Source organism: Sphaeramia orbicularis, chromosome 20, assembly GCF_902148855.1.
Source record: "Sphaeramia orbicularis chromosome 20, fSphaOr1.1, whole genome shotgun sequence".
Taxonomy (NCBI): domain Eukaryota; kingdom Metazoa; phylum Chordata; class Actinopteri; order Kurtiformes; family Apogonidae; genus Sphaeramia; species Sphaeramia orbicularis.
Window position 1 is genome coordinate 17,964,055 of NC_043976.1, and position 15,346 is coordinate 17,979,400.

The 15,346-nt window shown below is 37.8% G+C and overlaps 1 protein-coding gene across 1 annotated transcript; it reads right to left on the reverse strand.

Moving 5' to 3' along the window:
* Positions 1–2,583: 2,583 nt before the first annotated feature.
* On the reverse strand, positions 2,584–11,808 carry LOC115411203 (highly reducing polyketide synthase SAT13-like). Its single transcript, XM_030123190.1, has 6 exons — positions 11,693–11,808; positions 9,942–10,095; positions 9,686–9,846; positions 8,903–9,109; positions 8,632–8,813; positions 2,584–8,162 (listed from the first exon to the last, which is right to left on the reverse strand). Exons 1-6 carry the CDS (start codon positions 11,748–11,750, stop codon positions 2,622–2,624), a joined length of 6,303 nt encoding a protein of 2,100 aa, XP_029979050.1. The 5' UTR covers positions 11,751–11,808; the 3' UTR covers positions 2,584–2,621.
* Positions 11,809–15,346: the final 3,538 nt, after the last annotated feature.

The following is a 15,346-nucleotide window of genomic DNA, read 5'->3' on the forward strand; positions in this document are numbered from 1 at the left end:
TGCACCTGTTGATATGTGCACATGTTTAATTAAGTCGTGCACACAAGTTAATTAAACGTGCGCATGTTTCATTAACTCGATTTGGTTAAAACAAGTGCTCATTTTCCTTAATTAAGTGCTCACTTTATTTAATTCTGAACAAATCCTGTTATGTTTTACATGCCAGGCAGCTTTTAAGTTTAACAGTCAACATAATGTGATTGTATGCCCATCATTCATCTTCAGTCTGAAATTTCTTCTTGAACAAAAAAATGTAATGTTCTTTTACTGGTTTGCTCACTTTATAACAAGTTTTACAACAGGAAAAGTGAATAGAAAAGTGGCTTTAATTTAACAAACAAATATATTTTTTTATTAGGCATATTGTTTTGTATTTTTTTGTATTTTAACTATAAACAGTGTGTTTTTGGAAAAGTATTGTGTGTGAATGTTCTCCACTCCATAAGTAGTGGACGAACAATGTCTCGCAAAGTAAGATACAATTCAACTGCTTCGTGTAAACAATTTGATAACTGTAATCCTCTCTCATACATGACAATTGGGCAAAAATTAAAGACAACAAAGGCACCAAAAATTTTGTGAAGTCCGAACAGCTGTGACCTTGACCAGTCTTCAGACCAAGATATTCAAAGACAAAGACTACTCTCAAGTACAACAACACTAGTGTTAAAAACTGTTAAACATTGTACACAGATATATTCTAAGGCTTGTAATTGGAAAGTGCCACAAGCAATTAAAACTATACAATATAAACATACACATGATGACATGCACATATCTGAAAATCTTTATATGAAATTTATGGTTTAAAAATCGACGATCTACACAGCAGTGTTCAGTGGCAACATTTTATTCTGTCAAATGGGTTTAATAGTGTCGTATTTGTTCAAACAGTTACACAACCAATAGAAAGTTTTTTTTATGTTTGTTCATTTTTTTGTTTGTTTTATTCATTTCTTTGTATGAGCATCTGTGAACTGCAACTGTTTAGTAGTTGTATTGTTGTCTTGCAGTTTTACATAAGGTTATCCTTAATCTTGATGTCAGTTGATGGATAAAGATACTCTAGAAGAGCAGGTATTATGACCTAAAGGTGTACCTTCTACCTTTCTAAACTTAATGAAAGTGAAACTGTGTAAATATATCAATAAAGCACCCTCGTCAAACAGTGGAAGGTATTCTATTGTTATGATGAAGCTGGAAATAAACACCTGACAAATGTTGTCCTGATAATGCATTCTTATTTGTTTGACATTTTCACTGTAATGAAGGTTACTGAAACTATGGACATACCAAAAGTAACTCCAAGCATTCAATTTTAAATTATATTTTAAGATAAATTGCAGTCAAAAACTACTTATTATTTCTGAGGAGAAAACTGAATGATCTCTTATTAATAAATGTAATGAATACACAAGTATTCAAGAAATACATTCTGATGTAATTTTGATCATTTTGACAGGTTTGTGTGGAAGAACATTGTCCTTATGTATGTTATAATTTAACTCATAAGGACCCAGTGTGACTTTTGTGGCAATTCCCCCCAAAATTTTCTCTCTATTTAACCTTTCCTAAATGATTTAACACCATTTATTATAATATTATCTTCTGAATTTTGCAGTTTTTTCCAATTAAAATCATGTATTTTCCTATGTTTAATTAACTGATCATATAGTTGATCATAAAAGCTCAGAGTAAAGTCAAAGGTTAATATATCAAAACAGAAAAAAATGAAAAAAGTGACTTGTTCAGTAAAATCTATCATTAACATAAAAACAAGTGTGTCCATCCACTGTCATTGATCCAACTCCATGGGTTTTACTGGTGAATCGATGTTACAGAAGATGATAGTGTTTCTACGTTCACTTACGGAGCTTCTGAACGTCAAAATGGGTCATATCTGATGACCATGAAAAGATGACAAACTGCATTTTACACCAATTATTGATAGACCATGTATTGATAGAATTAGTGAATTAAAAGTTTAGATCAGTAGATGCTTTTAGTCGATGGGGGATGTCTGAGTCTTTATGGGTTAATGATTTAAAAAGATCAGGGCTCAATAATAATCTACTTCCTCAACTGAACATCAATGCAAAATGCTACATTACTGTTTGTACATTAGTGAGCATCATAAAGATATTAATCAGACCCAGTGAAAATGCAGTGATAAAAACTGACCATGACATAAGAGGTGAGTTGGAAAGAGGTACTTTATTGTACTGTACAAACCAAGGTCTGAAACAAACATTGATACATGCTTCAAAGATAGAACTTTACTGAAAATGCATAGTTTACAATAAAATAATGTACTCAGTTTACACAACCAGTCATAATAATATATGAAGATAATCAATGTCAACAATATTTGTGTTTTTAATTGCACTGCTTGACTGGTTTCATGTTCATCATTGAGATTTTGATGAACAGCAAATATAAAACATACACGAATAAAATATCATGGCAAATACATTAAAAACAATATTAAAGTACAATGCAGAAATGAAACAAAAGAATAAACAGAACATATCACAGAAAAGAGGATCAAAAAATTCAAAGTAATATGTACATTTATGGCTTTACCCGGAGCTTTACATTTTGTAATATCTGCGTTTGATAATTTACAATTTGGTTGACACAACTTCCATCTCTACAACTGGAATGGGATCTTGAATATCACCTCCTGATCCTTCACTAAGTATCTCTGCTACTGTTGATATTGTAGCAGTGGGATCTAACAGTTTCACCAAAGGAACATTCACTCCTCTCTCCTGAAAGATGAGATTTTGCAGAGTCATGGCCTGCATGGAGTCAATTCCTAAGGATGAAAGAGGCAATTCATCTTTCAGCTCACTCTCGTCCATACCAATGGTTTCACTGAGCAGAGAGATGACATACTCCTTGGGTGAGACTGAATCTGTCTGTTTTGTTTCTGCATTTGTTTCTGTGGATTTTCTGAAAGCATCTTCTACCAATGCAATCAGCCTCATGGTCAACGCAGCATTTTGGGAAAGAATGTTGTATCTGATGTTTCTGAAGTGAAACCTGCAAACTGCCTGTTGGGGTCGGTTGAGGACAAGGCACTGCTCCAAGCTTTTGTGAATCTCACCCACATCCAGCACCATCATCCCTTTTGCTTCCAGAAACCTCTGGAAATGTTCTTTATTCAGGAGGAGACCAAGGTTCAGAGCTCCCCAGTTGATTGACTGCCCTGGCAAACCAAGTTTGCGCCTGTACTGACAGAACATGTCTAGGAATGTGTTGGCAGCTGCATAATTAGTTTGTGATGCGTTTCCTAGAAAGGCTGAGATAGATGAGAAACACACAAAGTAATCGAGCTGGCAGTGCTGTGTTGCATTGTGCAAATTCAGAACACCGTTTACTTTGGGTTTGAAAACTTTCTCATAGAGAGATCTGTCAAGGGTCTCAATCAGACCATCATGCAAAACAACTGCACTGTGAAAAACTCCTCTGATTGGATAATCAGGGAACTTCTGGCCAATGGCTCGGACCACCCTGTGCACATGCTCAGAGACAGATACATCACACTCCATGGTAGTGATGCAGTTTCCACACTGATTCTCTACATTGTGTATCTCTTGCTGCACATCTGGAATAGGCTTGGTTCTAGACAGTATAACAATGTACTCACCTCCTTTTTGTGAGATGAACTTGACAGTTTCAAAGCCTAAACCAGAGAGACCACCTACCACAATGTAGAGTGCCCGCTTACGGAAGAGCTTTTTTGTTGTTGGTAGCAATGGTATGTCAGATTGGGTTACACTGTCATCTTTTCCCAAAACCACAACAGGCACTTTTGTTGAGTTGAAGTATGATTCAGATTTTTCTGAATCAAGGATCTTGATGTTTTCAGGTTTCAGACTTTGAAAAGTAAAACTTTCAAGAGTAAATTTCCTGCTGAAGTTCAAAGACTTAAGCCAATGCAACAGTTGTGGCTTCTGTGTTGTCAAGTATCCCTTTCGCAGAATGACTGGCATTTGAATTGTCTGCAGGTGGACACTTTCCTTCATGCTTTGCAACACTTCTTGTGCAACCAGACACTGCTGCTGGGACTCACAGACAGTGACAATGTTTTTGACACCAGGAAAGCTGCCAACTTTAGCGATCAGGGTTTCATCAAATGGAGGGAGGATGACAAAAGCTTCAATTTTACTGACATCTACAAAAGACCCATTGCATTGTGTTCCAACAACCACAGTCCACCCTGATTTGTAAGCTGTAAGTGCCAAGACTTTCACCAGAACAGAATCATGAACAGAGGATATGATTCCTAGATGATGTTTTGGCCTTGGTAATGCTCGGTGTAAGACCTCCCACGCCAGAACAAAGTAGGAAACACAAGGTGATTTTTGCCAGAATGGGAATCGCTTGGTACTGTAACACACATCTTCTGGAACTCTGACTTTGCTGGCTGCTGTCACTGGATAACAGGAAGCAACATGGTCTCCTACTTTCAGTTTCCTGACATTTTTTCCGACTGCTGTAATAGTTCCACTAAAATCAAGAGCAATCAGCTTGTGCCTCTGAGAGGAATGTTTGTTCCAATACAGTGTCTGGCCAAATTTTAGATGTGAAGCACTCACAGGGAAGTAGTCAGATGAATGAACACATATGTTAGTGGGCTGAATTTCAACCAGTTGCTCACTTATCGGCTGAACCTCTTCGACACAATGAACGGCACTCATGTTTGTTGTTCTGTGTGCATCGTCTGTCTGAAAAATGCAGGGATCAGACATAGTAGTGGAAAAAGTGCCCTCTGTACTGTCAGTGACCTGAGGTGGGGTACGGACAATGGAAGGTTTCAAGATCATTCCATCTTTTACCACCAGTTCAGGATACTTGCTGCAAGGATATGCTCTTAGGACCTGAGAAAGAGCTGCGATGTCCTGAGCGGACACATTGTTTATATCAATGAGCTGAAATGAAAGATCTGGTATTTCTGCAGCAAATGATCTTGTCATACCAGCGAGAGCAAAACCTGGACTTATGTGGTCTACTGTGATGTCAGAGGAACGGTATGTTACCGCTCTGATAGAGTTTGGGAAGTGAATTTGCTTCAGCTTTAGGACTATTTGCCGGAAAACCTCACAGCAGTTTGCCAAATTCTGTAGGACGACATCTGCTGTCATGGATGAGAGATCATCTTTGCCCCATAAAAATAACACCTCATCAAAGTTTTTCTCAATATCTTTGATGTTAAGATTCTTCAGAAGAGTAGGGAAGCCATGACTCAAGATGTCTTTGGCATGTTTGGATGAAATGTATTTCGACCTTGAGTCCAAATGCTGTTCCAGACCTCTGGAGATACCCAGGTCATCACAGAAGACCAAGGCCCTTGGACGGGAAGTGGGTTCCGTGCCTTCAGGAATGACACTGAAGTCATTGTGGTAAAAGTACTCGTCAACCACATGAGAACGGCTGCCAAGGTACTTGATTATCACATGTTTAACTTCAACCAAAACCCTACCTTCCATATCTGCAAAGCAGCCACAAACCTCAAAATGATCAACACCCACATCAATTGCTCTCAGATACACAACCATCTCTTCTTCCAAGGGTTCAAACACTGTCAGGCTTCCTATTTTGGCTGGAAATCCTGGCCTACCAGCAAAAATGTGCTCAACTGTTACTGGGAGAAGCTGCATCAGAAAATCCAGAACCACTGGATGAATGCAGTAATCATGCAACTGAGGCCGCAGTTTCTCTGGAACTATGATCAGTGAATAAGCTTCTTTCAGATCTTCCCCATAATGCACATTCCCTTTGATCTGGAACACATCTCCATACTGAAAGCCTCCCTGGGAGAGATACCCATAGAACTCCTGAGCGCTCACTGCAGAGCGGCATCTTTCATAGATGGATTTTAGTGAAATGCACTGCTCCTCAACCAGCCGCTCCTTCTTTGAAACCACTGTACCAGATGCATAAACTGCAGATGGTGACAGCACAGTAAACCTAGTTTCTTCCTCTGTTTGGTCCAGTTGCACCTTCATTTCTGGTGAGTTTGGCATTAAAACAAATGGACTGTGAAAACTGACACTGAGTTGCAGTGACTTTAGAGGGACCTTTGGTTTGGCGCTGGCCATGAATGCAGCTAAACCCAGCTCAGCATGGAAGGCACCAGGAATGATGGGTACATCATTGTGTTTATGTTGTTTCAGGTAAAAAGAGGAGTCAGACATCAGATCACAGCTGAAAACATTGCTCTCACTTCCTGTCTGACAGAGCACAGGATGGTTACTTGATGTGTTTTTTTGTGCTGCTCCAATGATAACATCTCGGTCTGAGCAGTCAAACTGGTATCTGGGGAAAAGAAGGGGCTCTGTCTCATATCCTCTGTAGAAGGTGTCCCAGTCTACCTGGACACCCAGCTCAAACAGCTTAGAAACTACAGATACTGCTGTTTCATGATCTTTCCCTGGCTGCACTGAGGCAAGAACAGCTACGTCATTACCCAGAGATTCCATGATGTTTCTCTGCAGGGCTCTTCTTGGCCCTATCTCTACAAAGACTGTATTCTTCATTCCTTTAGTTGCGGACCTCACTGCCTGCTCAAAAGCTACTGGCTCACGAATATTTCTGGCCCAGTATTCACCTGAACAGAACTCAGCCTGTTGGACTTCCTTTCCTGTCACTGTTGAGAACAACTCTGTGTCCAAATCATTAACCTGTAAGGAACCTATTTTTGTCTTGATTTCTGACAGAATTGGGTCCATCATGTGGCTGTGGTATGCAGCAGGGACATCAAGTACTCGAAGGAACAGACTCTGACTGTTAACTGAGTTGCTCAGCTCCTTATTAAGAGTCTCGATTGCATCTGCATCACCTGATAGGGTGCAGGATTGTGGGCTATTTGAAGCAGCAAGGCATATCTTACCAGAGTAACTGGGAAGTAGGCTTGTCACATCTGATACAGGCATATTGCTGATCACAAGCATTTTCCCCCCAGTAACTTTGGTCTGGAGGAGACTGCGGAAGTAGATGACTTTTACTGCATCTTCCAGAGACAAAATGCCAGAACAATGAGCTGCTGCAACTTCTCCAACTGAATGTCCCAATATGGCATCAGGCTTGACACCCCAGTGTCTGAACAGAGTAAAAATGCCAACCTGAATAGCAAACAGAAGGGGCTGGACTACATCTGGGTTTTTGAAATCACTACTCTCAGTCTGACTCTCAAGTTTGTCCAAGATGTTTAGTGTGCTCAGCTTTTGGAAATGCTGTGAAATCTGACTGATCTTTTCTCTGAAAACAGGCTCATGTTTTAGCAGCTGCTTGCACATGCCATGGTAAGTGACACCATTCCCACAAAACACATACACTAACCTGGGATCTATAGATGATGGGCTGACATTTTTGCTTTTATTGGCACTTAACTTGTCTTTCAAATCATCTACAGATGAAACCACCATGGCCTTTCTGTACTTATGTTTTTTGTGGCTCCTCCTGCAGGCTGATGTGTACAACAGAGCATCTAGATCAACTTGGACATCTGCTTCTATCTGTTTGATGGTGTCCTCCATCATCAGAGTCAGAGATTTTTGTGAATTTGCAGATAAGACAAAATATTTTGTCTTCTTACCATCATTGTGTTGCTTAGCACATGGTTGTTTGTGCTGTTTGACAATGGCATGTGCATTGGTTCCCCCAAAGCCAAAGTTGTTTACTCCTGCAACTCTGTCACCAGAGGCTTCCCACGCTTCAGCTGCTTTAGGAACCTTGATGTTCAGGGCTTTGGCATCGACACTTGCAGTGTCTTCAGAATAGAAAACCGAAGGAACAATAGTTTTGTGTTTCATCATCAACAGTATCTTAATAAGTCCAGCAACTCCAGCAGCAGATTCTGTGTGTCCGATATTGCTTTTGACGGAGCCAACACAGAGTATCTCTGAACCAGGAGGTTTGGCTTTAGCGACCACGTTGGAGATGCTTCCTGCCTCAGTTGGATCTCCAACTGGGGTTCCAGTCCCATGTGCCTCAATGTACTGAACTTTTTGGATGTCAGATTGTGAGTAGATCCGACGTAACAACTCCTCTTGTTGCGTCATGGAGGGTTTGGTGATTGGACTGACTGTGTGTCCATCTTGGTTGACAGCTGTTTTGCTGATAACACCCCAGATGTGGTCATGGTCTTGAACAGCCTGAAAAGTAGCAATAAAGGTCAAAATAATCAGAAAATTACAAACTGTTTGGAAAAATTAGTCTGTAGCCCTGTTGTGATACGGTGTGATACTCTCATCTTAAGCTGTCTTCATCTGTGCTAAACATCATCCTATGTGTGAACTGCTATTGTTATCATGTGTCCAACGCACCTAAACTCAGAATGGTGGTTTTCTGTTTTAAAATTCCACACGAAGAAACTTGTTTTAAAATTTTCTGATACATAAATTTTGAATGCATTGCCCCAAAGAAACAGTAACTGAAAGTATATATATATATATAAGTTGCTGTTAGCTTTGGGATATTTTAGCCAACATAAAAAATGACCAACTGTCAGTACAAACCAAATTCCAACATGACTTCGGTAATAATAAATGGTTTATTAAACAATATGAAAGAAGGATGCAACTTCTAATCTGTTGGTAAATTATGATGTTTGCATAATCTGACCTTTTTGAGTGGCTTCAGCAGAACCACCCCACAGCCCTCTCCTCTACCGTAGCCATCTGCTCTGTTGGAGAAAGGTTTGCTGGTGCCTTCAGGTGAGATCATCTTGGCCTTGCTGAGAGCCACAAACACTCTCGGTTCTATGATACAGTTGACCCCTCCACAAACAGCCATATCACAGTCTCCTGGTAAGATAGAACACATTTTAAGGTGCAGCCGAAACACTGGCATGACTCCCATTTGGAGGAGCCTGAAAACATGCACATCCAGGTACCTTGTTTGATGGCCTGGCAGGCGAGATGAAGAGCAACCAGTGACGATGAGCAGGCGCAGTCGACTGACAGTGAAGGTCCGGTGAAGTTGAAGATGTAGGAAACTCGGTTTGCTGCGATGCTCATGGCGAGTCCTGTGCCGGTCCAGTGGTTGATCACACTCGGGTGGACGTGAGCTGCATTCGTTTCATAATCTCTGTTCATCAGACCTATGATTGAGAAAAAAAAAACAATATACTCACAAACATTTACTGTTTAGAGATTTGATAAGGATGAAAACAACAAAGTGACATCTAATATTAAGGAGAAAAATTTTAATGTATTTAAAGAAATAATTCCAATTGCTCTGAAAATGTTTAGATTTGATCATATTTACTAAATATTTCACAAAAACTGACTTAGATTCGTCAAGTATCCATATATTTCTGTTTACAAAAATTTAACTTTAAAATGTGTACGATTAATCAGTTTTCTCATTTTTCCATTTTCCGCATTAAACTCTACCCAGTCTTACACAATTAAGTTATTTTCTTTTTTACTAAAGTTTATTAAAATTTTAATTAAATAATGAATAAATGATTTAAATGTATTCAGTTCAATTTCATATTTACCAAAACATGCATGAGTCTTTTTTTATGGAGGTGTGTTTACAGCATGTAATCTGTTCTTGTTTTACCCAGTGTATTTTAGAGTGTTGTCATTTTCTAAGTTAAAAAGCATATGATTAGTCAAAAACACTAATAAAATAGTGAAAACCTAACAAAAATGAGTTTTCCTCATTTTACCAATAAACACTCCAGTCCTGGTCCCGCTGGCCTTCTCCAGAGGAAGTCCAGCGTTCTCTAAAGCCCTGTAGACGCACTGAAGGAGCTGCTTCTGTTGAGGATCCATCTGCTCCACTTCACTGTCACTGATGCCGAAAAACCTGTGGTCGAACTCATTGAACCTGAAAACATCCCAGATCAATACAGAACATTTAGAGACACATTTGACTGAATCTGCCTAAAGCTTCGATAATGTGTGATATATAAAAGCCCATACCCGTCAATGAGAGCTGCTTTGGCTGTGCGGGATTTACCCGGTTTGTTCTCATCGGGGTCATACCAACTCGCCAAGTCAAACCTCTCTCTGGGAATGGGTACAGAACAATTTCTTCCTTCCACCAGAACCTTCCAGAAATTATCAAGCCCCTCTCCTGTTTGAACACGTATACAGAATACAGCAAAAAGTCTGAATAAAAGGAAGAGATTTAGAATCATAGTCACTTATTTTACTGATAACACGCTATTTAAAACCAGCAGGAATGAAATGAACTTAAAACACTAAAATGATGCATTTGTCCTTTAACTTTTCTCATATCGTTAGCCTCACGGCAAGTCACACATTATATGGACAAAAGTATTGGGACACGTTGATTTCAGGTGTTTCTTTTCTAACAGGGGTCTGGGATGCAAAACAATAATGACACATGTCATAATGTAGTTTTATATTGTGATACATTTACATTTCATTGGTTTGTTTGGTTTAAGTTGTTATCTTTAGATCCAAAATGCCTCAGACATGGTTTTTACTTCATTTCTCTCAACATTGATTTTTTTTTTTTTTCTTTTTTTCTATCCATGACTGATTTTAAATGTTCTACCTCTAAATTTCTCAAATATTTTTCATGCTCTGACTGTAAATAATACTTTTCTACCACAACTCACCATCTACTTTCTTCTTTCTTAGGAAGGAAAATCTCCCATTAAACTTTAAGGAAATATTGATGTTTATAAACTATATGGACAAACACGTCACGTCTACAGCTGTAAGATGTCCTGTTCATGCTGATTTGAGAAACAAACATCAATATTAATAATCAATATGGTATTTATCACAATATAAAAGTATATTTTGACATTTGTCATTCTTGTTTTGATTGATTGACTGATTGACTGATTTTTTTTTTTTTTTAATGGGACAGTTCATATTAACCCTTTCATGCATGAATTACAAGAACCTTAATCAAGTTTTTTTTTTTTCTTGAGTGATTCCTCTTTAGGCATTAAAAATAAAACAATGTGATCCATTTTTTTTATTAAGCTATTTTTCATGGAGTTGCAAAAATGTCCACTCAGCTGGACACCATGCGTTTAATTTTTGAAGCAAAGAAACATGTATTTACTGATACACTGTGTGAAAACTATGAAATAAAAACATTTTAATGCTGCTAATCTGATGTTTTCTCACATTTTAACATACTCTTATAGTAGTCATTATTCAATTCTTGGAGATAATATGAAAAAAAAATAAAAAAAATTTTTGTTAATTACAGTCTAATAACAATAACAACTCAAACATGTTAGATCAGGTTTTTCAAGAACAGCAAAGCTACAGTAATGTTATTAATTGTAGTGTATGAGATGATGCATAAGTGTCCAATATGTTGGCTGATGTAAAACTAAAACAACAAAATCCATGAATATACAAGAGAACAGCTGTAGAATAACTGTCCACTGTAGTGACCGCTATGCAAGAAAGGGTTAATGAACATTTACACATAAATACAAGCGATAAAGAGATATGGGTAATTTCCATCTCTCCCATTTTGTATCCCAGACCCCTGATAGAAAAGAAACACCCAAATTCAACGTGTCCCAATACTTTTGTCTATATGTGTATGAGGCGACCGATATGTCTACATTTGTTGGGACATATTTCAGTACATCTTAACGTACATCCCAGTGACAGAGCCTATACATGAAAACAAGTCAGAACAAACATTACAAAGTTTTGTTCCAAAAATGTCTTACCCCCTGGAAAGTTACACCCGATGCCCACCACAGCAATACCACCTTCAGGTTCTTCCATCCTGACGTCCAGAAAATCAAAAACCTTTACTGGAGCATCACGTTGGCACCAGTTTGTCCTCCAGGCAGCATCACATCTACAAGTAAATGTGTTTAAGGTTAAAAGTGTGTCATTAGTCCAGGTCGGTCATGCAGCAGTGCATCCTTACATCAATACCATTTGCCTTTACCTCTCTGATGGTATCACTGCTGACGAGCCGTTGATTCTTATAGCCGCCTTCTTTTCTTTATTAAACATTAATGACTTATTGTTTACGTGACCATGGAGATGATGGACTTCAGTGCACACATTTATGGACTCTTGCAAATGATTAGACCAAGTTTAATAAGTAAACTAATATAATGGTCAACAAAGGGGTGACTTTCGATCTTTCATTGGTGATTATTATATAAGTCAATCAAACAGTCAAAGAAATCAATCTTTCCCATTAATCAAATACAGCATAATCTTCCATCTTTTGGATGAAGTGAAAGCTGTTGTTAAGTAATAGATGTAATGACTTTACAATGTTAGTTAGTACTTCGTATAAGACGAAATGTGCACAACACATTCAGATAGAATATTTCCTTAATTTTGGTTCCATTAGTTTAATATTTTGATCATGTTTAAGCTCACAACATGGATAGCACTGGTCTACAGTTTTTTAGAAATGATTTGCTTCAGACATTAAATGCGCTAAATGTTGCATATTTTAATAAGATTAATTGGAAAATAAATGACAAAAGTGCCGGTTTGCTGATGTTTTCAAGGTATATGATTAAGTGTTATTACACATATACAGGGTGGGGAAGCAAAATTTACAATATTTTGACGCAGGGATTTAAAGACAGTGTATGACCAGTTAGTTTATTGAAAGTCATGAGAATTTATTTGCCACAAGAAAATTGACATAATAGAAAATGTTTTTATTCTATGTGTCCTCCTTCTTTCTCAATAACTGCCTTCACACGCTTCCTGAAACTTGCGCAAGTGTTCCTCAAATATTCAGGTGACAACTTCTCCCATTCTTCTTTAATAGTATCTTCCAGACTTTCTGGTAATAGTTTTGCTCATAGTCATTCTCTTCTTTCCATTATAAACAGTCTTTATGGACACTCCAACTATTTTTGAAATCTCCTTTGGTGTGACGAGTGCATTCAGCAAATCACACACTCTTTGACGTTTGCTTTCCTGATTACTCATATGGGCAAAAGTTTCTGAAAAGGTATGGATAATAGTGTTAGGTATGATTATGACATCAATATATGTTTGGTTTCAAAACAATTGACGTAGTGCCTGCTGAGAAAAAACAACTAAATGTTCATTGTAAATTTTGCTTCCCCACCCTGTATATTGGTTTATGTACATTTATATAATAGTTTTATAATCTTCCACTAAATAGAACCTGTAACGTGAATGTATTCTAATGTGCAGACAGTGTTATGAAGTAGATGTTGTAGCTCTGAGACAAATATTCTTTAGAGCAGGGGTGTCCAAACTTTTTTTAACGAGGGCCAGATCTGATAATGTGGACATTGCCAGGGGCCAGTGGTCCCTTCAGACATTTTTTAAACAGTAAAAATTACATCTAAATGCGCTGTTCTACAACAATTTTATTTTCATTGTCACAATATCATTTTTTTAAATGGCAATGTAACCAAATCTAAGTCACTCAGGTGTGAACTAATTAAAAAAAAAAAAAAAAAAACAAAACAATTCTGCCTTCCTTTCACATCTGGAGACAGATAACATAGAACAAACTGTATAGAGTATCTTAAACATCCAAGTTGATAAAAATCTTAACCCCACATTCATTTTAAACATGACTTATATGAGTAATCATTACTCATATATTACTCAGTAATGTAAAGTCTGTTAACGTTTAAGATTAAAACATATGACTCTTACTTGTCTTTCACAAAATCATTCAGAAAGTAATATTTTGTGTCACATCTACAGGTACATAACACCAGCAGTTAGAGGCAACTAACCTGGCAACTTGGTAGCCTGCCCTGGTGGTGAATTCATTGAACTCCGAGGTTCACATGAAGAGTCACTGTTGTGAGTTTAAAGCAGCTTGAATTTGCTTCACTTTTTCGGAGCGCTCACTCCCTGCTAGCTTGTCGTATGCGTTAGCATGTTTTGTCTGCTCGTGTCTCTTTACATTGAATTCCTTAAACAAGGCAACAGTCTCTTGACAAATTAGGCAAACATAATTGCCTCAATTTTCAGTAAAAAAAAACCCTGTAATTCCCATCTCTTCTGGAAGCGGCGGCCCTCACTGTCAACTTTCGTTTTTTTATTTACAGGCACCGTGGTTAGAAATTAGCGAAAAAGGTTCACGGCGAGGTCACAGAGCCAGATAGAGTTAGAGTGGTGCTGCCACCATGAGGTGAAAGGAGAAACTGCATTTTGAACCTTTTATGATTCATGTACTCGGTTGAACAGTCCAAGTGGGCCATAAATAATATAATATAAAACCCAAGCTGTGGGCCGTATAAAATCTGACCGCGGGCCGTGATTGGCCCCCGGGCCGGACTTTGGACATGCCTGCTTTAGAGTCAAACCCATTCTCTCGTTAATTCTTGAGTTTCACATTTTGATCCAAGGCTGTATCTTGGAAAGTTCAGCCAACCAGCATTTTTGACTTGATTTTTCTTTATCATTGACTCTTATGTGGTAAAATTTCATTACTTTTATTCTGGAAGCATTTTCCTTGTAGACCAGTAGAGTTTTAATTCATTTTTAATGTAAAAATATAAGTAAAACCCATGTACTTCTTCCAGTTTTCGTTGTTGTTTTGGGTGTCCTTATATAATCCTGGATCAGTGATATCAATATTTAACTGTTATCTTTATTTTATTGGTTTTATCCATTCCTCGCACTCACATGATGGCATTAAAGTTATTTGCTACACTAGTTTTTATTAGTGCGTATGTTTAAAAAAAAAACTCACAAAATGGACAGTGGACGCTATTATATAATTTATAAATGATAGTCATAAATGGTTGACTCATGGTCTGAATATTGACTTCTTTAAAGAGTTAGTTTTACATAAACCCTTAAATTGCAGTTACCTTAGGTGCAAGGACTAGGCCACTAATTTGCTGACGCAGCACTAATACAGTCAAGGTTATGGTTAACCCTTTGGCCTCTGATGTGTCTGTGGTGAGCGTTCTGAATGTACGATTTATTTTAAATATTCATAAAAATTCAACCGTTTTGCTCAATAGGAAAAATTTGAGAATGTGCTGATAGAATAGACCTTATCTTTTCCATAGACATCTGAGCATGCTCAGTTCAACCCCCACTGCCTGTGTAATAGGGAGCAAAACTCAGAGCAGCGAGTGAGACGACTCAAAAAGTAGATGATTTGGGCTTTTTTTGTGGTTTTTTTTTTATGTTTTTGTTTTGACTGTTGTTTGCAGTGTTGTGGTGACTCACCTTTTTTTTTTTTTTTTTTTTTTTTTTTTTTTTTACTGCTTTTTGGATTTCAGGTGCCAAAAAGCAGCTGGACTAATTTGGAAAAGAAGAGCTCTAAAAGAAAAACTACTGGGCCAAAATTGAAATCCTTGTTGTTGTTCAGTGTGTTCCAGTTCACAGTTCATGTTCAAGAT

Coding starts and splice junctions, on each gene's coding strand:
- LOC115411203 (XM_030123190.1), bottom strand. CDS start 11,750: ATGGAAGAACCTGAAGGTGGTATTGCTGTGGTGGGCATCGGGTGTAAC. Junction 9,110..9,685: donor CAGGACTGGAGTGTTTATTG/GTAAAATGAGGA, acceptor TCTCAATCATAG/GTCTGATGAACAGAGATTAT. Junction 8,163..8,631: donor TGCTGAAGCCACTCAAAAAG/GTCAGATTATGC, acceptor GCTACTTTTCAG/GCTGTTCAAGACCATGACCA.